Raw genomic sequence first — 21,745 nt, 5'->3', positions numbered from 1 at the left:
GTTCTTGGGCTAAGAGTCAAAGGGGTTTTGCTGAGTACTGTTTTGTGTTTGTGAGGCACAGGGAAGGCAGAACACAGAAAAACTTACAACTTGTCTACACCACGCAGCTTTTAGCGACAACACAGCCTTGTCACTAGAAGTCAGCATGTGTAAATGCTCGTTGTTGGTACTTTGTCAGTACTTTTGCCAGCAAAATACTTCCAGCCCCGCAAGCGGGGTTAGCTTTGTCAGCAGAAGATCACACTGCCCCTTACATCAGCAAAACTTCTGTCTTTCACGGGGGAGGGGGGGAGGGTGTTTTAAGTACGTGTGAAAGACAAAAGTTTTGGGAAACTTCACAGTGTAGACATACTCTGAGAAGAGAGAAACTGGGAGTGACAAAGACAGACAGACAGCTAGAAGGAGCAGTTGAAAGCAGGGTGTCTGGGCCTGTAGGAAACCTGGGAGACGTTTTAAAGTCAGGGGTGCAGACATGATAATAAACATTTATGTCATCGTAGGCAGGATGGGGCCCCGTTACACAGGACCAGATAAAGAGACAATCCCTGTCTCAGAGGGGTTATGGGGGCACCACACTGTTGCTTATCTGGGTTAGCAAGAAACTACCAACATGTAACTCACCAAACAAGAGCTTGGTACCTGTGCACTGCATGTAAAAGAGTTTGGTAATAAGACTTGGGTACCTCTTCCATGATGCAAGAAGATACAGAAGGAGAAAAAGACTCTCTTGCCCTCTGATAAATGGTGAGAAACTGCCCTCCCCAATCCATTGGGTGAAAATAAATATCAGGAGTTGTTGCCTTTTCCCTACTTGGGTACGCCTACACGGCATTCTGGAGCCAGTCTCCCAACCCAGCGCAAGTGCTAGTGCTCTAAAAATAGCTGTATAAACAGTGCTTTAAAGTGGCGGCTCAGGCTGGAACTTGGGCTCCGAAGCCCACCCTGCAGGCTTCAGAGCCTGAGCCCCAACATCAAAGCACTATTTACACAGCTATTTTTAATGAACTAGTGTGAGCCCCCCTAGCCTGAGTCTATCAATCCATGCTGGGAGGCTTGTGCCAAAATGCTGCATAGTCATACCCTTGCTGGTCAACATCCATCCTCACCAGACGAAGAGGCAGTCTTTCAAACTGCACTTTGTGATGGGAGAAAAATTGGAGGCTGTAAGTTAGAGTGAAAGCCTAAGAAAAGTTTGCATCAAACAGAAATGTGGATTGAAGTAATTCCATATCACCCATTGGAAGAGCAGCAAGTACTAGAGTTGGGTAGAGAAAAAAATTCTCATATTCTCTCCGACTCAGGTTACCTCCTTGGCACAATGCTGATTGGAGCCTTACTAGCCTGGGGAATTCAGAAGCAGAGTGGAGTCCTTGAGGCTGCTCCCATACAGGTCATTCACCAGCACAATCTCAGACAACTGTTCTACCAGTTACTAACTTTTAATTAAAAACAAACAGAACTGTCAACAGTACAGGTCCTTTACTATCTCTGTCTTCCTTCAGCATTAAAAAGGCGATAACACTAAAAGTACAGGAACCCAGCAGAACTGAGACAGAGTGAGTTATGAGGGACTGTAGGAATACATACTGTTCTGAAAAAGTGTTTATCAGTGATTTATCAACAGGGTCGGCTCTAGCAATTTCGCCACCCCAAGCACAGTGGCATGCCGCGGGGGGGCGCTCTGCCACTCGCCAGTCCCGCGACTCCGGTGGATCTCCCGCAGGCGTGCCTGTGGATGCTCCACCGGAGCCGTGGGACCGGCGGACCCTCCGCAGGGATGCCTGTGGGAGGTCCACCGGAGCCGCCTGCCGCCCTCCCGGCAACCGGCAGACCGTCCCCCGCGGCATGCTGCCTCAAGCATGCGCTTGGCGCGCTGTGGCCTGGAGCCAGCCCTGTTTATCAATTTGTCCCATTCAGTCCACCTTTCCTCAAACAGCTGTTGGTAATCCGATACAAAACGTCATTCCATTTCTGTATTCGTATTCTAGTCAGCCACATCCCTGTGGCTGGTATTTGTTCCTGCAGCCATAGCGATGAAGTAGATTTATTTCCTTTTCCCCAACTTAACCTTAATATGGTCAATATTGTCCTACAGTTAAATAAGGAAGTGCATATGGTTTCAATTTAAAAATAATGCACACCAACCTAGATCTCTGCAATAGCCTTAAATAGCTTTCTGTTGGGGATGAATTTAGTTCTTATGAGGGCACAGCTCTTTCCAAACAGTGCTAGCCTCAGAGCTCTGAGAACACAACAGGTTGCTCAAAACTGTGCAGAACTCCCCTTGTGGCATTTTGTCTTTCCCCCTACCCCACATCTCACCACCCTGAAGTGCAGAAGCGGGCTCCTCTGGATAGCTTTCCTGGATCTCCCCACCTCAGGCATTCACCCACCCCTTCATTTCAGATCTCAGTGGAGAACTCCTCTTTCCTACACCTCCCTCACTTGCTCCTCTCTCTGCTACAATACGTCTCCATAATTTATTTCATTCCCTAAGCGCCCCACAGCTCAGTGTGTGACAGCTCCATTAACAAAGCGCACTGCTTGGAAAGCCAGGTTTGGCAGGTCAGGCCCAGAGGTGCACGCGGCAGGGGGGGTGATTTCTTTGGGGTAAAGCACCCTGCGCACATCCAGCCCCACAGACAAGCAGCTAGGCTGCGTTACAGGCCTTTGTCCCAAACTCCCCAAACAAGCCTGTGGGGCGCAGGGGACAGGAGGTCTGTGGAGCAGAAGCAAACGCAGTCCCGCCTAAGAGAGCCAGAAGAGCCTTCGTGAGAAGGGGGTGCAGGAAAAGGGGGGGCCTCCCCCATGGTGATGAACAAGGACCAGGCGGGGGGGCCCGCTCAGGGCGATGGGGGGACGGGGGCCCACACAGGCAATGTGGTGGCGGATGGCCCACACGTGGCAAGGGCGGGGCGGGGAGGCTGCTCAGGGCAGTGGAGGGTGCGGGGGCCCACACGGCAAGGTGGGGCGGAGGGGCTGTCTCAGGCAGTGGAGGGGCGTGGGGCCTCACACGGCAATGGGGGGCGGGAGGCTTGCTCAGGCGTGGAGCGGGGCCACACGCGCAATGGGGTGGGGAGGCTGCTCACGGGCATATGGTGGGAGGCGGCGGGCCCACACGGGCAATGGGGGGGCGGGGAGGGGCTGCTCACGGCAGTGGGGGGACCCCAACATGCGAGCCCCACTGTCCCCGCGCGCTGAAGGGAACGGCTCCTCTCACCGGTGCCTCCTCCGGGCCTCCCCAGCAGCAGCGCCAGCGCCTCCACCATCCGCTCCAGCTTCAAACTCTCGGCCATAGCGCCCTGCGCCGACTGCGCACGCGCACAATAGCGCATCGAGACGCCATTTTGGGAGGGTCTGGCCAACTCAGCTCTCAGGGGGGGAGGAGCAGAACTGGTCTACCGCCATCTTGGGAGGGTCAGACCAGCGCGGCTCCGTAGGGGGCGGAGAGAATTGGCCCTACCGCCATCTTGGGAGGGTCAGACTAAAGCAGCCCCACGGGGTTGTCTTCCCTCCATTTTGGGAGGGTCAGACCATGGGCAGTTGGCTTGTAGTGTATTAGATGAATAGTTGTGTTAATCTGGATCTGTAAAAAGAGAGAGTCCTGTGGCCCCTTATAGACTAACAGATGTATTGGAGCATGTGCTTTCGTGGGTGATGACCCACTTGGTCTGACACACATAGCAGGGTTCAGGGCTTGGCTCTTCCCGCCCGGCTGGGGTTGGAACAGGGGCAGGGGTGGAATCGGAGTGGGGTCAGGGGGCGAGCACCCATCAGCACCAGCCGAAGTTGGCACCTATCCTGTGAGCTCCATTCAGGGGGGCTGTAGATAGTTCCCTCTGAGGTGCGTGCCTTGGTGGCCACACACAACACAATGAAGGGCCACCCACCTAATTAGTGGAACTGTGCAGGTGTGGCTCCACTAATTAGGTGCCTGGACCCCAGAGAAGACACAGTTGTAAAGTGAGGTGGTGGCCTTGGGGGGAATAAGGGGTATGTGGGAGGGGGCATTGGGGTGAGAAGAGGGAGTGGGGGGAATTTGGGATGAGCAGGGCTGCAGCAGCCAGAGAGAAAGGTGACTTTCCCCTGCTCCAGGGCTGTGTCGGGCAGGGAGACCCTACCCCTCCTTCCCAGCCCCAGCTCAGGGGCTGCCACAGAGGGAGAGACCCCCGCTTCTTCCCAGCCCCAGCTCAGGGGTTGCCCCAGTGCGGGAGTAGGGTGACCAGACAGCAAATGTGAAAAATCAGGACACATGGGAGGGGGGTAATAGAAGCCTATATAAGAAAGAGACCCAAAAAGTGGGACTGTCCCTATAAAAATCAGGACATTTGGTCACCCTATTGGGGAGAGAGACCGCCCCCTCCTTCCCAGCCCCATCTCAGGGGCTACCGCAGTGAGGGCGAGAGACCCCCCATCCTTCCCAGCCCCAGCTCGGGGGCTGCTGCAGCAGGGAGAGAGAGCACATCCAACGCATTAGAAAGGTAAGACTACTGATATTAAAATATGAATTGTGTGCTTTTATTTGTAGAACCAAAAAAATTGAATTAATTTTTAATATAGTGCTTTTATCCAAAACGCTTTACAATAGTTAGCGCACAGTACAAACAACATTTGGAAAGATCATTAATGGTCCATTGAGACCCTCAGCAATTTTCAAGTGGTCTGTGGAAAAAAAAGAGTTTGAGAACCACTGTTCTAGAGGATCAGCACAATGAGCTAAAGGCAGCAAAACCCGTGCAGAGACTTTTAGCCTTAACATTAAAAGAGAAGTCTTTTTTAAAAACAAATTTATTAAAATATTGTAAAAACATCAGATTAACACAAAGCTATTGCTGTTCTGTGAGCTTCCTTTGGATCCCACCATTTCCCGTCACAGAAAGGTACAAAGTATTAAGGCAGCCAAATAAACAGTTTAGAAACCAAATAAAGAAATTTTGTTTTGTTTTTTTAAAAGCTCCATTGCACAGTAATTCCACTGCATACATTAGAGATTAGACAACGCACTAAAGGAAGTAGTCACAACGGAAAAATGTAAGTTGGCCTATAGCTATTAAATCAAAGAAGACATCCTGCTAAATACTATGTGAAAAGAACATGGCATGGTATTGGCTGGTAATTTTATAGATCCTCTCCCCCCTATTCATATGAATGAACAACTTTAGACAAAAATACAGCATCAAACTGGTTGAGAATCAGGCTTTAGACGTTGCATTTATTTATACAGAGCCCCAAGTGTACGAGGCACTAGTCCTGTGACACTTCCTCAGTCACACCTCCAGTTGGCAGAGGACAGACGACAGCCCTATGCTGCACTGGGGAGAGGAGGGACTCCACAGCGCTTTACTTAAGAGTTGATTTATAACCCAGACTTTTTGGAGGGGTAAGGAGTGCATGATAGAGTATAGGGGGCGGGGAAGACTGAACTCTATTTAGAGAAATAGAAAGTCATTACTGCAGCGCACAGAGACAAATTATCACTACTTTCGGAGCACATGAACGCACGGACAGGGACGAGCTGGATTAATTAAAACCAGCATACAAAGGTATTTGGCACTTGCCAGTAGAGCTCCCTAAGTGAGTCCTGGGGTTCCTCTCCAGGAAAGGCTGTGAATCTGCTGTCCGTTCCCTGAGGATTTCCTGGGGGCTCGCCCCATATCTCCCGTGACTGATTGCTTAGTAAAAGGCTACCCTCATCTTTGGTCTTTGGCTTGGCACCGTGCTGAACGTATCAAAGTGCAGCTCTTGTTTAAGGGTAACGATAATAATAAAAAATAAATGGCATCTGAAAATTCAATAAAAAATACGGTATCTCTGGCAAAATCCCCTGGAATTTGGCTGTGTTTCAGACTGGCCCAGCGGTAGCCAGTCGCCACAGTTACTGAGAAAGGCTACTTCACGCTTGCTCTTCAGAATCTACTTTGTAGAACACACCCACTCCAGAGGCACACGAACCGAGCCACACAATGGGTGGCGTGAAAACGCGAACAAATCCCACACGCTGGTGGAGGGGACTTTCCCACTAGGCTTCCTGTATTTGGAATGAGGTATTCTGAGAGCACCAGGGAAACAGTTACCTTTTAATGACATCGCTGGAAGACAGGAGCCCCCAGAAGTTAGCAGGCCCCTGTCCTGGGAAGCCTGCAGCAAGAGATGCAGGACAGGTAAAGACATTGCTGCACAGCACCAGACTGGTATGAGTGTGTTCTCCGGGCACCTCTTGCCCAGTGTGCTGCAAAGCAGCAAGACTAGGCCATTTAACAGGTGCATGTGAGTGCTCACCCATGTAGGCACAGGGAACTCGAAGGGCCTGGCTATCTGGGGGAAGTAACAGCAGCCAGGAGCTCCCCAGCTGCACGAGAGGAAACAGAACTGGGCTGTGGCTTCTGCTTCTAGAGAGCAGCCCAGGTCTGCCCTCTCCTAGAAACCGTCAGTCTGTGGAGGCTGTCGATCCCAGAGTGCGTTGCTCTGCCTTGAGCACAATGGGACTTACAGCCCCTACAGTGAAGCCGTCAAAGTGCAGTGTGTTCTGTGGAGAAGCCTTGCACTCCAGGCAGGCTGCCACCAAGGCCCTTGGTTGACCAAAATCTGGATGCCCCCGAAACAGAATCCTCCCCCCACCCCCATTAACCTGGAAAGCACTGGCTATCCACGGCTGAACGACGGGGGCTGAAGAAACTGAGCCAGGACTGTGAGGAGGACAGATTTACGTAGTGCTATTGTCTGCTAAGGAAAGGGAATTTCAGCCATCCAGCCCACTCGGGAAGAGCAGCGACCTTGCTGGTCTGTGTCGAATGGGCTGCAACACATTTCTCACACGTCGCCTGGCTGCAACCCGAACACACAGGCGGCACCTACTCCTCATCCTCGCCCCCGCCGTACATGTCCGCCAGCTTCCTGAAGCGGCCACCCCAGTCGTTCAGATAGTCGTAGTCCTGGTCCTGGTCCGAGGCGGAGGAGTTGAGGGAGCTGAGTGAGGCCGCCTCGGAGCCGCTGCCCTCATAGTCAAACACCAACAGGGAGTCATACGGCGGGGCGGTGGGGTCAGTGTCGGCCGCCTTCAGGTTCTAGGGGTGGGGAGAAGCGTTAAATTGTGAGCTAGAGCAACAGCTTCGCCCTGCCAAGAGGTGCCACTCGGGGGATGCCCTCAGGAGAGTCTCAGACAGACTTTAAATGGAAGGGCAGTACAGTTCTGCTGTCCCAGAATCGGCCCTTCCTGCACACACTGTACCTGCAGCGCAGTTAGCAGCCCCTGCACCGGCACCCTGCAACCACAGGAGCAGGCATCTCATGCTAGACACTCGGCTTCTCACTGGAAGAAACTTAAACCTCGAGCTCTCATGACCACAAAGGAACCCTTTACAACAGGAGCTGACTGTGAAGAGGTGCAGGGGGAACAACCCAGAGCCCTCTCTGCACTGGGGGTATTCACAGCAGTGCACACCCCAGTGCAGATGCGCTCAAGGGCGGCTCCAGGCCCCAGTACGCCAAGCGCGTGCTTGGAGCGGCAAGCCACTGGGGGCGCTCTGCTGGTCGCCGCGAGGGCGGCAGGCAGGCTGCCTTCGGCGGCTTGCCTGCGGAGAGTCCACTGGTCCCGCGGCTGCGGTGGACCCTCCCCAGGCAAGCCACCGAAGGCAGCCTGCCTGCCGTGATTGGGGCGGCAAAATGCCTAGAGTCGCTCCTAGATGCGCTGCACGCGGGTACGACTTATCCCAGTTTACAACAGGGCTAAGGGCCACACTGCGGCAGGTGCCAGATCACACTGGGGCAGCACATGTAAATTGGGGGTTTGCTTTGCTGCAGCTCCAGTGGTACATATCTCTTTGGGACAGACAGGCAGGCGTCTGCAAGCAGCCTGAAATAACAGCCAAGAGAGCAGTGCTCTGCCCCATTCCCGAGGCGACAGGACGGTGATTTACAGATCGCCACGTAACTATTTCACAGCTGTTAGAAGCAGATGTGGAACGAGAGGGCCACACTACCATGATGATCTGGGCAGTCTTCTGGGAATTGCACCTGAGTCCCTCCATGGGATGTGTGCAGGGGCAATCCAGCAAGGCAGCCAAGCTCCCCAAGGACGCTCAGCAGAAGTTCCATCTCCCCCTCCCTTTGTCCCTGTGGGCTTGGCCCTCCAGGGCCCGTCCTGACCAGGTGTTTAGATATCTCTGGTGCACCCTGGTACTGCGAGGGGATCCCAGAGCTGTCACCAAGAGAATTAAAATGTTGAGTTCCAAGCATTGTAATGGATGGCAATTGGACTCCTCTCTGCCTTTGCTACTTGGGGGGAGGCAGGGGTGCTGTGCATCACACTCTGAAGGGGACTAGGCCTGAGCTGCAGGAAAGAGTTCCCTAGCCAGGGCCTGACACCGAGAATGTCCTGGCCCCAGTGAGTTTCACGCTCTGGATCTTTGACTTTAGTGTCCCCACTGGGCACAGAGATGGAGCCTTAGGAATTATGGTGCAGGGTCTCAGGAAGGGTTTTCACACAGTCCAGCCTGCAGCAATGGATTCTGCTGCACAGCCCGAGCCAACAGGAAGCCTTGCTAAGAGAGAGAGCTCTGAGTAACCGACTCCTCTGCCTGCCCCACTCACCTCATCGATGAAGTTGCCGATCTCGTCAGGGTTGGTGGGGCGTGGCCGGTATTGCGGGGCTGGCATGAGAGTCGGGACAACGTCGTTGCGGGTGACCTCAGGCCGAGCATCCAGGCCGCGGTGCAGCTGGCTCAGGTCATAGTCCTGCGGAGGAGGAGGAGGAGGAGGTGGGATGTAAGGAAACAAGCAGGAGAAAGCCAGGCTGTTCTGCGAGACGCAGGCAAAGCAAGGTTGTAAAGGGGGGTGGGGAGGGCCCTCAGGCAGGGCCCAACAGCAGGAACTCCCCCACCACTACACAGTCACCCCACAGCAGCACCTCCCTCGGGATGTGTCCCGCTCTCAGCCCTGCACAGGGGCATGGCAGAGATCTGCTCTGTACCGAGGCCTGCAGGGAAGCGGTAGCTGAAGGACAACACTGGACCGTGGTGGGGAGAGCCGGGGGTAGGAGCACTGAAGGCAAGGTGGGTTTTCATGTCTCCTCCACCTCCTTTTCTGTAGGTGGCTCATGTCAGTGTTCAAAGCACATGCAAATCCAACGTTACCAGCCACGAGAAGCCGAGGGCAGCGTTGTCAGGGCTACACTGGGGAACTGAACCCAGAGATGCAGCACAGCTCCACAGGCCTCGCCTCCCCGTGCATCGGCCACACACACTCAACACGCCAAGCGTCACACTCGGGCTGTCCAAACGGCCTGGCCCACGGCGGAGGGGCTGACATGGGGAGTGTCCGAGATCTGAAGAGGCAGCTGGTGACCAAGGCCCTGGGAGATGGCGGCATCTGCACGTGTGGAGCGATGTGGGATACCGGCAGAGCCACTCATCATAGCGAGTGGCTGGATCAAGAGGATCCTGGTTTCAGAGCTTAGCAGTGCCACTGACCCTCTGTGTGACCTTGGCCGGGCCACATGAGCCTGGCTGTGAGCCTGGGAAAGGCATCAAGAGAGCCCACCCTGCCTGCGTCTGGAGCAGGTCCCTGCGATGCTCTCTGGCTGGAGACATTCAGCTCAGAGCCCCAGCCGCACGCAGGGGAGAGCGGGGCCTTCCTAAAGCAACAGCTTCAGCACTCCACCCACCTGGTCTTCCTCCCCACCGCCCTCCTCGTCGTAGTGATAGACGTTGTCCCGGGTGTCGTCCTCGGGGAGCAGCAAGGGCTCCTTCACCACCTTCCTCCGCCGCACGAAGAGCAGCAGCAGCAGCAGCAGGACTAGAGAGAGGGAGTGAAAGCATTGCCTTTATCTGGCTGTAGCACCAGGAGGGGCCAGCAGCCTGCACCGCCAGGCCAGGCACTAGAGCAGTGGGAGCAGTCCCCAACTGCACTGCTCCAGCCAGGGAGCTGTCAGACAATGGCGCACGCTCTGCTGGGGAGTCGTTTCAACAGCAAGTGCAGTTGCCGTGAGTCTGAGGTTAACGCCTTTTGCGACAGTAACTCGCTTGGCACGGGCGCGAGGCTCTTTGTTTCTCCTCGAGGTGAGGGGCTCTGCCCGCGGTACTCACTCAGCAAGGCAAGGATTCCACCCAGAATCCCCAGGATGGCCGGGATCCCCAGGCCGCCAGCGATGGCTGCTCTCTTCTCGCAGTTCCTGGCTTCCCCGTCACAGTCGCACACACTGGCTTTGACAGTCGTCACCTGGGCTTTACCCTGGTTGTCCACCAGCTGCAGGATGATGCTGTATTCTCCTGGCTCCAGGTATTTGGTAAGTTTTAAGGCCAGGCTGTCTCCTGGGGGAGAGCAGGATTCAGGGCTTGAGTCAGAAACACGCTCCAGGGACAGTGACGGGATCCCGGAGGCGGGCAGTCTCAGCACCGAGCATGCCACATCAGCACTGCTGCAGGACCCCAGTGTGGTGGGAGGCCAAAGCCGCCAGCCCCTCCAGCTCTATGGCCAGACACTGCAGAGCAGCCTCCCCACTGGGAGGTCCTGGCTGTCTGCAAAGCCCAGCTCCCACAGGGAGGTTTACGGAGCTTGGGGTTCATAGAGATTGGGGGGAAGCTAGCAACTCTTACAGCTGGCAGTGTGACTGGCGTTGGGGGCATCAGAGGGGTGGAGCTGCCACTGGCTACAACCAGCAGGCCCAGTAGGAGTGGAGAAGCCTGAGCCCCCTTCACCCTTCAAACGTTTAGGGGTCCTTCACAGGGGGCTCTATCCTCAGCTACCCGCTGTGGGTTCAGGAAACCAGTAGGGTTGGCTGGCACCTGAAGAGCAGCCCAGCAGACACATGCCTGCTCCAGAGCACTCTCATTCTCCTTCTGAGGAGCGGCAGCTGGGCAGGTTAGTGAGAACGCACCAGGCCCCAGAGGGGACTGGGGTCCCTGCCCCTTGCTCTGCTGGGGGGAGCACAAGCATACCTGAAAGGCCTTATGGCTCCACTGGCCTTTTCACAAGTCAAACAAAGCAACAAAGAACCAGCGGATGGGCCCAGTTCTACCCCACAGCCCCTGAGCTACCAGCCCAAGTGGGAACGCCAGCGCAGGGTAGCTCCCCCCGGCAACGGACTGCTCTGGAAGCCTGGGGCAGGGGCACAGCCCGCTTGGCAGCAGGACAAGCCAAGAAGGGCGCACAGCAGCCCAGCCCCTTACTCTGGGCATTCATAGTTGCTGTCCAGTTGGAGCCGGAGCCGTGCAGCAGGTCCACCTTGAAGGGGCTGGTGTTCGGGGAAAGGTCCGGATCCACAATATTTAACAACTGGACAATTGGGTTCTGATTGCAGATGTAAAATTCCCGCGGATCTGGCACTGGCCCGTTGTCATTCACATCCTCGAGGGTCAGCAGCAAGGTCCCCGTGCCCGTGGCCGATGGCCTCCCTAAGGGAGAGCGACACAATGGCTCAGTGCAAGGGACCCCAGAATCCCACACGCGTCTCTGCTGCCTCCCAGCCTCTTCCCACATCTGGGTAGGAGCACTGCATGGGCAGCTGGGGGAGAGCCTTGTGATCAGATGGGCCGGGGCCGAGGGGGAGCTGGGCTGATGGCCTTAAACCAGGAGTGGACAAATTTTTTGGGTATGGAAATTGTATGGCAGGCCATGAATGCCCACGAAATTGGGGCTGGGGTGCGGGAGGGGGTGAGGGCTCTGGCTGGGGATGTAGGCTCTGGGGTGGGGCTGGAGATGAGGCGTTTGGGATGCAGGAGGATGCTGCAGGCTGGGATCGAGGGGTTCGGAGGGCAGGAGGGGGATCAGAGCAGGAGAAGGGGGATGGGGCGCAGGAGGAGGTCAGGGGTGCAGGCTCTGAGTGGCACTTAACCTCAAGCAGCTCCCGGAAGCAGCAGCCTGTCCTCCCTTGGCTGTGGGACCTGCAGAGCTGGCGCTTGGGGCAGGGGCAGCATGCGGAGCCCCCGGCTGCCCCTATGCATAGGAGCTGGAGCGGGGGCATGCCGGTGCTTCTGGAAGCTGCGGAACAGGGCAAGCCCCTGACCCCGCTCCCCAGCAGATTAAAAGGTCTGATGGGCTGGATGGGGCCCCTGTGCTATAGTTTGCCCACCCCTGCCTTAAACGGAGCCATGCTTTTGTGAGCGTTCCCACAGCTTTAATTTAGTCCATCTCTGTCTCTAAGCAAAGTGCAGACCACATGGGGCCATTCCATGTCCTGTGGCATTAGCCCTGGTGTCCTGGCCACCTCCCAGCTTGGGTAGTTACGTTTTGCCCCAGCAGTGTCCACTGGGCACTGTTTTTCCTGTTCCTGTCCCAGAATATTATACAGTGCACCAGAGCCGGCTTTAGGAAGTGCAGGGCCCAATTCGAACAGTTTCAACGGGGCCCCGGAAGGAGTGACTAAGTAACCGCTGCCAAAGTGCCGAGGACCTGGAGCACCGCCGGGTAAGTAAAAAGTAAAAAGGCCCCTCTAGCCAGGGAAGGGATTCTCACTGACCGCGGGGCCCTCTGAGGCGCGGGGCCCGATTCGGGGGAATTGGTGGAATAGGCCTAAAGCTGGCCCTGGTGCAGCCAGGGGCTCGTACGCCACTTTCCCCAGCGCGGGAGTAGCAGCTATTTGCTCTCTACTCCATGGAGCAGCACAAGAGGGGGAGGAAAGCTGCTGCGTAAGCACAAGATGAGGTTTTCACTCTTTTCTCTAGCCAGGGGCATCTGTATCCAAACACAGCGTGAAGGCAGGACGGCTGCCAGAGAGTGACGAGCAATCCCTGCCTTACAACCCATCACACAGGCCAGAGAACAGGGGCCCGAAACAAGAGGAAGCCACATGTCTTTACCTGAGTCGACAGCTAGGACTATGGCCTTGTAGATGTTGTTCACTACAAAGCTTGACTCCCTGTCCAGAGGGAGTTTTGCAGTGATGATGCCATTTTCGGCGTCAATAGCCAGCCACCCTCCAGGGTCACTCCCCATGCTGTACCTGGAGAGGAGGGCAAGCAGGGATGAGGAGAAAGGTCCAGCATGCGGTGTGGGGGCTGAGCAGGTGGGCAATGCTCTTATGGAAGCGTGAAATGAATTTGCCAGCGAGAGTTTAAGGCTGAAATCTAGCAAACTAGGTTTGCAACTATAAACAACCGGCCCCTTTCATGCTTACGGGGAGGACTGGTCACCACCCTGCAGAGGGCTCTCAGGTGCTTGCTAGGGTTCCCTCTCTCTCGCAGACTGCTGGCAGGAATGCAGCTTGTCTCGATTCAGACCAGAAGGGCTGGTTCCTTGCCCTCCAGCCAGTGAAAGAGGAAGAGAGGTACCAAGAGCACACAGCGTAAAGGCACTGAAGAGAAGAGCTCAGGACAGAGGCGTGGATGGGTAGAGTTGGCTGTGCCTACACTACACTATGAAGTCGACATTCAGGCAGCGCAGTCATTAAAGCGCTGTTTCACGTCACACTTGCTCCTTCTGTCAGTGACAGAAGCACTTAAGTGGGGCACTGACACGTGGAGCCCTGCTGCCCTGGGCCTGACAGCTGGGAGCCCTGCTGCCGGGGCAGGGATCTGGCTTTGAGCCCCAGGCAGAGCTGACAGCCAACAGACACAGTGTCTACACGGACGCTACTATAACGAACTGGGAATGTTCTTAATGTTTTCTCGGAATACTGTGCTGGTGCCTCAGTGTCCCCTAGGCAGTTCTTAAGTATCTAGGTGGTGGGATAAGGGTGTGTGATTGCTGCAGAGGAAGGGGCCAGTGCACCTAAATGCCTGGCACTCTGTCTCCTAGCAAATGATGCTGCCCCTCCTCTGCAACTGCCAGCTGAGGTTGGGACAAAGGATCAGGCCTCCTGCCCGGAAATAGGGTCTGTCCTGCTCCAACCCGGCGCTCGGGATCTGCGCCCACTTCCCCCAGAATGACTCGCCAGGGTCCGGTATCGCTGTACCTACAAGCTCCGTTTCGACTTTTGTTCCTGTCATCTAATAAACCTCTGTGTTACTGGCTGGCTGAGAGTCACGTCTGACTGTGAAGTGGGGGTGCAGGACCCTGTGGCTTCCCCAGGACCCTGTTGGGGTGGGCTCGCTGGGGGAAGCGCACGGAGAGGCGGAGGATGCTGAATGCTCCAAGGAGAGACCCAGGAGGGGAAGATGTGTGAGCTTCTTGCCCTGAACAAGTCTTCTCCAAGGGAGAGGAGGCTCCCCAAAGTCCTGACTGGCTTGGTGGGGAGCAATTCCAGAGCATTGCCCGGTGACTCCGTGACAGCTACATCGACGAAGCACTACACCTCTCAAGGAGGTGGAGTTATTAAGTTGGCGTAGTGGGTGACTTACATCGGTGGGAGCTACATTTTAGTGTAGACACTCACACAGTTAGATGTAAGCTGTCTTAACGTCAACCTAACTCATAGCGCAGACCAGGCCTTTGTGTCACCAGGAAGCAGCTTGACTGGCCTGGAGCTGCCGGCGGCTTGGCTGCGCTGCACACGTAGCTGCGCCCCTGATCTGCTTGGTTAGCTGGACAAACAGCCAGCTCAGTATATTTCCAGTTACCCAGTTTTCAAGCATGAAGGTAGATCGTGCAAACTTGGGTCTGAGTTTTCGCAGGGCAATCGTACTACTGATCTGCCCAGAGAATTTGCCTTTATTTCAAGAGAGCAGATTTGAGATGATTTCCGATGCAGGAAGGAGGAGTTCGCCAACAATTAGAACCTCCTTACTGCCTGGCTTTCCCTGGGGCCCATGGGACACAGAAAGGCCGTGCACAGGCCACACTGTGTTTGCCGTGCAGCATTTCTGAACTGATTTGGGGTGGCCTGAGCAGCTGATGCACAAATCAAGTGGCTGCTGTGAGCTCAATCCCTGGGGCCTGTCAAGGCTTATCTGCAGCATTCCTGCCCTTACGTGATTTTCTGCATCTGGCTCTTATCTGGGTCCCGGGCCGTGTAGGAGGTGACTTCCTGTCCCACAGGCAAGTCCTCTGAGACCACTGCGCTTTTGATAGGCGGATCAAAGACTGGGGCTTCGTTCACATCCTCAACGTTCACAGTGACGGTGGCTGTGGAAGTCGGGAGAGGCACCGAGAAGGGAATGTCGTTTGTTGCAGCAACAAGGAGGATGAACTGCTTTTGCACCTCAAAATCCAGGCCCTGGAAAGAATGCAAAGGAAGGAGTCAGCTTTCCAGGAGAGATACAATATAAACCCTGCTAACGCCAGGGAGAATTCCCGGTGAGGAGCAGTGCTCTGAACGGCTGGGAGGCTATTCTTCCTACCCTTGGAGAAAGGACACACACTAATCTGGTGCAGAGGAACATCAGTAGGCTCGCTTTGGGAAGGTCCCTTGAGAACGCTATGCCCTTCCCCGGGTGCCTTCCATCCAAGACCCCCCAAGTGCTCCACACGCACTTGCCCCTGAGCCTCCTGGGAGGGAGAACCCTCCCCACCACACTGACAGGGATAAGGAAGCTCTGAATTCTGTGGCAGGATTGTTCAACTCCCAGGCCCCTGGTCTAATCCCTCGACCACGCTCCCTCCCTGCTCTTTGGTGCCATTCCACAGTGCACTGAGCTCTGCCCCTGATGGCAGGACCACAGCCCCTAACCAGATCCGGAGTAGGGAGGGAGAAATTTGGGAACCTAAAGCCCCAAGTCCGTCCTGCCAGACGGACACGCCCCACCCCACCCCAAGCAGTGCTGGGAAGAGATTCCGAAGAGTAAGTCTCAGTAGAGTTGGTCCTGGGTGGCTGAGGGTAAGCCCCTGTGACCCCAGACAGAGCCGTACCTTCCTGGGGAAGGATTTGCACACAGCAGGGCTCTGGGGACCTGAAATGGGAGCTCCCCAGGGCACCCTCTGCTGGAGATCGTGCTCCTGCAGAGTGAGAACAGGGGGCTGAGCCGGGCTGGTTTACATTCCTGGGGTGAACATGAGTGCGTGCAGAAGGGAGAAGCAGTGCAGCCCAGGACCCCGGGAGATGTCCCCACCAGCCTGTAGCATTTTCGAAGTCAGTCACATCAAGGTGGGGTCCAGGAGCTGGGTGGGCATGACTCACCTGGGCAGTTTTCAGGAGCCCGTCGTTGTTGTTGGGGTCAGTGGTTATGGTGAAAAAGCCCTCTTCGTTCCCTCTCACAATCTCATACCTCGCCCGCCAGGCTGGAGAACCCCGCTCATCCCTGTCCGTCACATGCAGCCTGTCAACCAGCACCCCCACTTCGTTCTCAGGCACTGTGGCTAGGTACTGCAATAGAAAGGACAGGCTGGATGCAGGGCGCCACTCTGACTGGCTGGTTACTGCACAGCTGCCGGAGCACTTCTCACAGCCCCAGAATCCCATCGATTTGTAAAACAATAAAGCCTAAGTGTCTGGCTTCTGCAGCGGGGCTCGAACCATCCACACAGGGGCAGAGTGCAACTGCTTCAGCTGCTGGACTCCAAAGGGAACCCCAGCTGGACATCCTGGGCCAGAATCACGGGCCTTGCTGTCACAAGTGGCACCTATTTCCAGGAAGCGCCACTGCACCCAGAGCTGCTACGCTCTCCTCAAGGGGGCCCATACATTGGGGGCGGGGATGGAAAGTGTTGCACTGAGCGTTCCAGTGACAGATGTCATCTGTCGCTGCAGTGGCTATTCCATAACTACATGCCCAGGGCCAGGATCCACAGCTAGGGGAAATCAGCAATTGTCACTGGCTTCAACCTGGCTATGCCGAGCTAGGATCTGGCTCTCAGCACTCAGGTACGAACACACACAGTCCCCAGCTCCCCCAGTGGCTGGCAATACTTCGTTGAGGTTGATGTTATGTTTGCCTTTCACTAATGTTCCTAAAGGAAGCAAGTTCAGGCAACTTCCAGTTAGAGGCAAATTTTTTTGGCACAGAAGAATTTGATTGTCTAACCCCATGGACTAATTCTGCCCCTTTGATTCTTCACCAAGTCTGGGGTTAATAACTGGACAGTTTTGTCAGGCATCTAATTAACTCTTTGCATAGATGTAGATAATGTAATCCTCTATGTTGGGAGTGGAACTCCCGACCCAGGTAGTTGAAACAGAGATCGAAGCAGGCGAGAGATTACGTTACCGTGAGTGGATCAAACACTGGAGCATTATCGTTGGTGTCTGTGACTTCAATCATTGCTGTGGCTGAGGTAGTAAAGCCTTCGCCTTGTAAGTCGGCAGCCTGGACAATCAGCGTGTAGTTGGGGGTCACCTGCAAGCCACAAAAGTCACTTTTGGGTTAGCACCCAGAGGAGATGTCAGGCTGCTGCAATACTAGCTGGGAACGGCTTTGGCAGGTCCTGCCTCTCTTCCTCTGGGGGGAACTTTTTGTGATTAGTTTCATCGCTGTCAGAGCAGCCAGCAGGTGAAACAGGAGGTGAGAGCTCCTGAACTCAGCTATCAAGCAGCACCACTCTTCTAGCTGCGGGTGCCCTCTCTGAGGAGTTTCATCCACTGAAACCCAGCACTAACAGGTAAGGGAACCTGCTTCACAATTCAGCAGGCAAGCAGTCATTGTCCCCGCTACTAAAAATCAGTACTTCACATTGGTAGCTGAGAGCATTTTAAGCATTCACTTTGCTTATCTACAGTGACAAGCTTGGGGGTTTCTGCACATCTATCTGGGCTTGGACAATTAATCAATGACGTCAATTTCACTTTGTATTTGTTAGAAAGTGGGTTTCCTTTGATCAGTAGAGTTCCCAGTGCAACCTCTCCTGCTGGGCTCAGGCTCAGCAACAACGTATTTCTACACAACCCAACGTGGGGCTGAGATTTGAAGTTAGGTGAATTAACCAAACATGGCCAAACGATTGGGCCTCCCACAGGGGGGTCAGTTTCTAGCGCTGCAGAGATGCCTGTTAAACCCCTCACTTCCTCCCTGCCAAGCACAATTCACTCAGCCCGAAGGTTGGCCGGGCAGGGGAGGTCTAACATGGCACAAGCACCCAAGAGAAACAGAGACAGTGGAAGTTTGCCAACTGTCCTGCAGCATGACACATATTGCGCCCGCCACTCCGAATGCGTATCAGTGTGGAGCTCTCCCTTCAGAACCTATGGCCGTCCATCCTCTCTGTGCATACATAACACACGGACGAGCCTCCGACCCAACGCTGCGGCACTCACCTCTCTATCCAGCCCAGTTGCAATCACACTGATAACGCCAGTCTCCGAGTTGATGGTGAACATCTCTCTGTGGGGTTGTTCAGGTATCTGCTGCAGGATGGAGTAAGCAATGACCCCATTGTAGGTGTTTACACTGTCGTCTGCATCTGTGGCTGTCACTTGCATCACGGAGGTACCTGGGCACGAGTTTCGAGTAACACTATTTTTATAGTTCTAGGACAAAATGAGATTGGAGACGATTCTCCAGAACGTACTGCCAGGAACAATCCCCCCTCGGCCCGCCAAGAGAGATGGGGGAAGGTGACTAGATCAACCACCAGGTATTTCCCATCCCTAACGTGTACCACTTCCTCTCTGCAGCCACCAAGAAGGGGAATAAGACTGTAAGCGCCTCGGGGCAGCGCAGGCTGAGACGTCGGCCCAGAGCCATCGATCTCACTGGGGCGATACAAAGACTAGAGCCCTAGGAGCGTCTCACAGGTAAACAGACAGCACCATTTGGAGTTACATTTACTGTTACTAAATTAGCTCCCCTGTTCTCTTCCAGTTCTCATACCGACCCCATCAGCGGTATCTGCACTGAGCGCCTGCTCCCTGCCAGCCCCAGAGCCTTCTGGGAAGGTAACTGGTCCCCTCCGCGGGGTCTGTAGCGAGGCAAGTGGTCAACCCCAAGATGCCGACTCTCCTGCAGGATCGGGGGGAGGAACTGATGGGTTAGAAGGGGAGGGAGATCCTGCGCCAAACCCAGCCAGCCGCACGAGCAGCACGCTCTGGACAAGGCACATCTGCTCAGTGGGCAAATTTTAGCCCCTTTGGGTTATTCTGGGATTTAAATTCTTCAAAGCAAAATTAACCCAACACTCAAACAGCCCCCGTCTCTCTCTCTCTCTCTCTCCCTCTCTTTCCCCCCCTCTCCTTGGATGGAACCCTCCAAAGCCACATCTCATGACTGGTGTGTCTCAGCCCCCCAGTAGAGGCTCTGCTCACATACCTGGCTTGGCTCCTTCTTCTATGGAGCCTGTGAAGATGTTCTGGGTGAACTGGGGTTTGTTGTCGTTCTGGTCACTCACAGTGATGATGATCTCCATGGGGTCCTCCACAGGCACCCCATTTGCAGACACAGCATGGGAAAAGAGCTGTAAAGCCAGCACAGGGGGTAAGGCACCATCAAGCCACCCTGCGAGTCCTGCAGCTGCCTGGCCATGGGCAGCCAGCAGCGCCCGCCAAACCCAGCCATGGCTCCGAAAGCAGCCAGCAGCGCCCGCCAAACCCAGCCATGGCTCCGAAAGCAGCCAGCAGCGCCCGCCAAACCCAGCCATGGCTCCGAAAGCAGCCAGCAGCGCCCGCCAAACCCAGCCATGGCTCCGAAAGCAGTGGCCATGCTTGGCTTGTGCGTGGCGTTCCACACGTCTCTGCAGAACAAGCCTGAGCCTGGCTGGCTTAACCAGAGGGGACTTGCCTTCGATTCCCGACCTGCAGCTTCTGGCTGACCATCCCCACTAGGGTCCTGAGTCCACATGCAGGCCACACAGAACACACCCAGCATGGGGGATGTGCCCAGCTCAGCCTATGCCCAGGGTCCAGACAGTCTTCCAAGGGCCCACCAGCTCCCCTCCACACTCGGAGGATAATCACTGGCTGGCCCACGCACAGTGAGGTCCTGTTACCCAGGGAGGGGCCAGTCTGGGCTGTCCTGACCCGTGTGGGTTTATGGTTTCTCCGCCCTGCTGTGCCAAACCCAACATCAGTAATGGACATGGAGCCACCCACTAGCCCCGCTCTGCCCAGCAGAGACCCATGGGCCCGTGACAAGACATCCAGCCAAGCTTTCCGAGAAGAGAGGCGCATGCTGAGTGTGTCTCCAAGCAGCAGGGGCCCTGCTGAGGCAGCGAGATGGTGCTGGGCTGTCAGTGTGCTCTAGGCCTGATTCTCACCAGTCCTGGGGCCCCTCAGCTCCCGCTGCAGCTCTCAGCACCTCAGGGAAAGAACCAGACCTCAGGGCCAAGTGCTGACATGACCTGGGCCTGGCACAGAGCAGAAGGCGGCGCCCAGCTGGGGTCAGCACCTCTTCTCTGGCCTTACTCTGCTGGGGCCTTGAGGAAGAAGCCGTGAGGGGGAGGAGAGGGCAGCTGCCCTCTGGACCATGCAGTACAAGAAATGGAGTGAAACCCAGTTCACTGGAGCCTCCAGCTCCTTCCCAGCCACCTCCAAGCTCCAGGGGCCATCAGACCGTGAGAACATGCCCCTGCTCCATCCACAGCACCCAGGGACTCACCGTGTAGTGGCTGATGTCCTCTCTGTCCAGCGGCTGTGTCACCTTCAGCTGCCCCGTCTCCCTTTCGATGATGAAGACGCCCACAGGGGGAGTGTCTGCGCCCTGTCCCGTGATGCTGTAGAAAACCTTGGTCTCTTTGTCCTTGTTGGATTTTATCTGGTGCCGGGGAACAGGAGGGTCATCCGGGGGATTCTGAGCACTTGGCCCGCCCCAGCCTGTGCTGCCCTCCCCATCTGTCCAGAACCCCTCCAGTCCCCGAGAAGCTGCCCCCCGCATTCAGGCTCCTGCTCAGCACCCCCTGCCCCCATTTACCCCATTAGAGGATACGGCAGAGGAGGACAGGCCTGGAAGGCGGGTTTGGTGCCACACAAGCCCAGTAGCAGAGAAAGGGTTTGGGTGGGTTCTGTTTGTGAACGCCGACAGAGGAGCCATCCAGGCGCAGATGGATGCTTCCCCCCAGCACCCTGTGGCAGCAAGCTAGTGTACGAGACCCTGGCAATGAAACGGCTCCTCAGCCCAGCTAGATGCGCTGAGTGGAACCAGAGTGTCAGATCCCAAGAGCTCTTCCAAACAAATGCCACCCGCCCATCTCTCCACGCTCCCTCTCTGCCTTCTCCCAGCTATCCCCCACTGCTGGCTCTCCAAAGAGCCCCCCTCCTTACACCCCAACAGTGACACACTCGCCACACCGCACCTCGCTGGGACGCCGTGCCAAAGGCCTCCCATACCTGAACCAGCTGCTTGGGGAAGGGCCCCCTCTCATTCTCAGGGCAGTTGATTGGAGGGATGACCCAGTCTCTCTTCTGCCTCTTCCGGCTGGGATGGGACTCTGGGAAGATGAGTATGTCTGTCTGAGCATTGGCAGGGGAGTCCTGCAGGGAGAGAGACATGGTTCACAGTGAGGTCCCTGCATTAGACACAAGGCGGCTGGAGGTTTTAACAAACCATCCAAAATCCAGCCACACCTGTTACACAGACAAATCCAGACTCTGGTTCTCCACCTTCTGCGAAGGGCTTGAGGAGCCATTAGCTGCGAGCTCTTGCTAATTCACCACTGGGCTGGGCTGGGCTGGGCTGGAATTGCATGGAACTTCTGCCTATCCCTTTTATAGCTGGGCATGGCACTTTGTCACAAGGGACGTAACAGGCCCCAGACCAGATACAGAGCAGCAGCTGCCAGCTCTTTCGACTGCCGCTGCACATTGAGTTGATGTTTTCAGAGAACTATCCACAGTGACTCCAGGATCTCTGTCTTGAGTGGTAACAGCCAGTTTAGACCCCATTGTTTTATATGTACAGTTGGGATTATGTATCAGAGGGGTAGCCGTGTTAGTCTGGATCTGTAAAAGCAGCAAAGAGTCCTGTGGCACCTTATAGACTAACAGACGTTTTGGAGCATGAGCTTTCGTGGG

General features: G+C 55.5%; 2 protein-coding genes across 8 annotated transcripts in view; both read right to left on the bottom strand.

The window, feature by feature from the left end:
- Nucleotides 1-3,325, bottom strand: part of TANGO6 (transport and golgi organization 6 homolog) — a 95,273-nt gene extending 91,948 nt beyond the window's left edge. For 6 of the 7 annotated variants that reach the window (XR_012657281.1, XM_032771369.2, XM_032771371.2 and 3 more), the window contains exon 1: nucleotides 3,221-3,320. Coding sequence is in view for 6 of the 7 variants with exons in the window: in XM_032771369.2 (XP_032627260.2) it covers nucleotides 3,221-3,296 (76 nt within the window). In the remaining variant the exon portion in view is untranslated. Of the gene's footprint in view, nucleotides 1-3,220 lie in introns of all 7 variants that reach the window. The other variant, XM_032771370.2, reaches the window with a different exon arrangement.
- Nucleotides 3,326-4,496: 1,171 nt separating this feature from the next.
- LOC116819568 (B-cadherin) overlaps nucleotides 4,497-21,745 on the bottom strand; it is a 20,305-nt gene continuing 3,056 nt past the window's right edge. The window contains exons 2-14 of the mRNA XM_032771417.2: nucleotides 21,062-21,205; nucleotides 20,334-20,489; nucleotides 19,050-19,194; nucleotides 18,059-18,234; nucleotides 17,016-17,144; nucleotides 15,989-16,174; nucleotides 14,844-15,088; nucleotides 12,795-12,937; nucleotides 11,166-11,390; nucleotides 10,083-10,307; nucleotides 9,662-9,792; nucleotides 8,590-8,733; nucleotides 4,497-7,064 (exon numbers count right to left, since the gene is read on the bottom strand). Coding sequence (XP_032627308.2) covers nucleotides 6,852-7,064; nucleotides 8,590-8,733; nucleotides 9,662-9,792; nucleotides 10,083-10,307; nucleotides 11,166-11,390; nucleotides 12,795-12,937; nucleotides 14,844-15,088; nucleotides 15,989-16,174; nucleotides 17,016-17,144; nucleotides 18,059-18,234; nucleotides 19,050-19,194; nucleotides 20,334-20,489; nucleotides 21,062-21,205 — 2,262 coding nt within the window. The 3' untranslated portion in view covers nucleotides 4,497-6,851. The remainder of the gene's footprint in view (nucleotides 7,065-8,589; nucleotides 8,734-9,661; nucleotides 9,793-10,082; nucleotides 10,308-11,165; nucleotides 11,391-12,794; nucleotides 12,938-14,843; nucleotides 15,089-15,988; nucleotides 16,175-17,015; nucleotides 17,145-18,058; nucleotides 18,235-19,049; nucleotides 19,195-20,333; nucleotides 20,490-21,061; nucleotides 21,206-21,745) is intronic.

The sequence above is a fragment of the Chelonoidis abingdonii genome, chromosome 19 (assembly GCF_003597395.2).
Source record: "Chelonoidis abingdonii isolate Lonesome George chromosome 19, CheloAbing_2.0, whole genome shotgun sequence".
Taxonomy (NCBI): Eukaryota; Metazoa; Chordata; order Testudines; family Testudinidae; genus Chelonoidis; species Chelonoidis abingdonii.
Note: the sequence above shows the minus strand (reverse complement) of the source record. Positions and strands in the feature narration are given on the sequence as shown.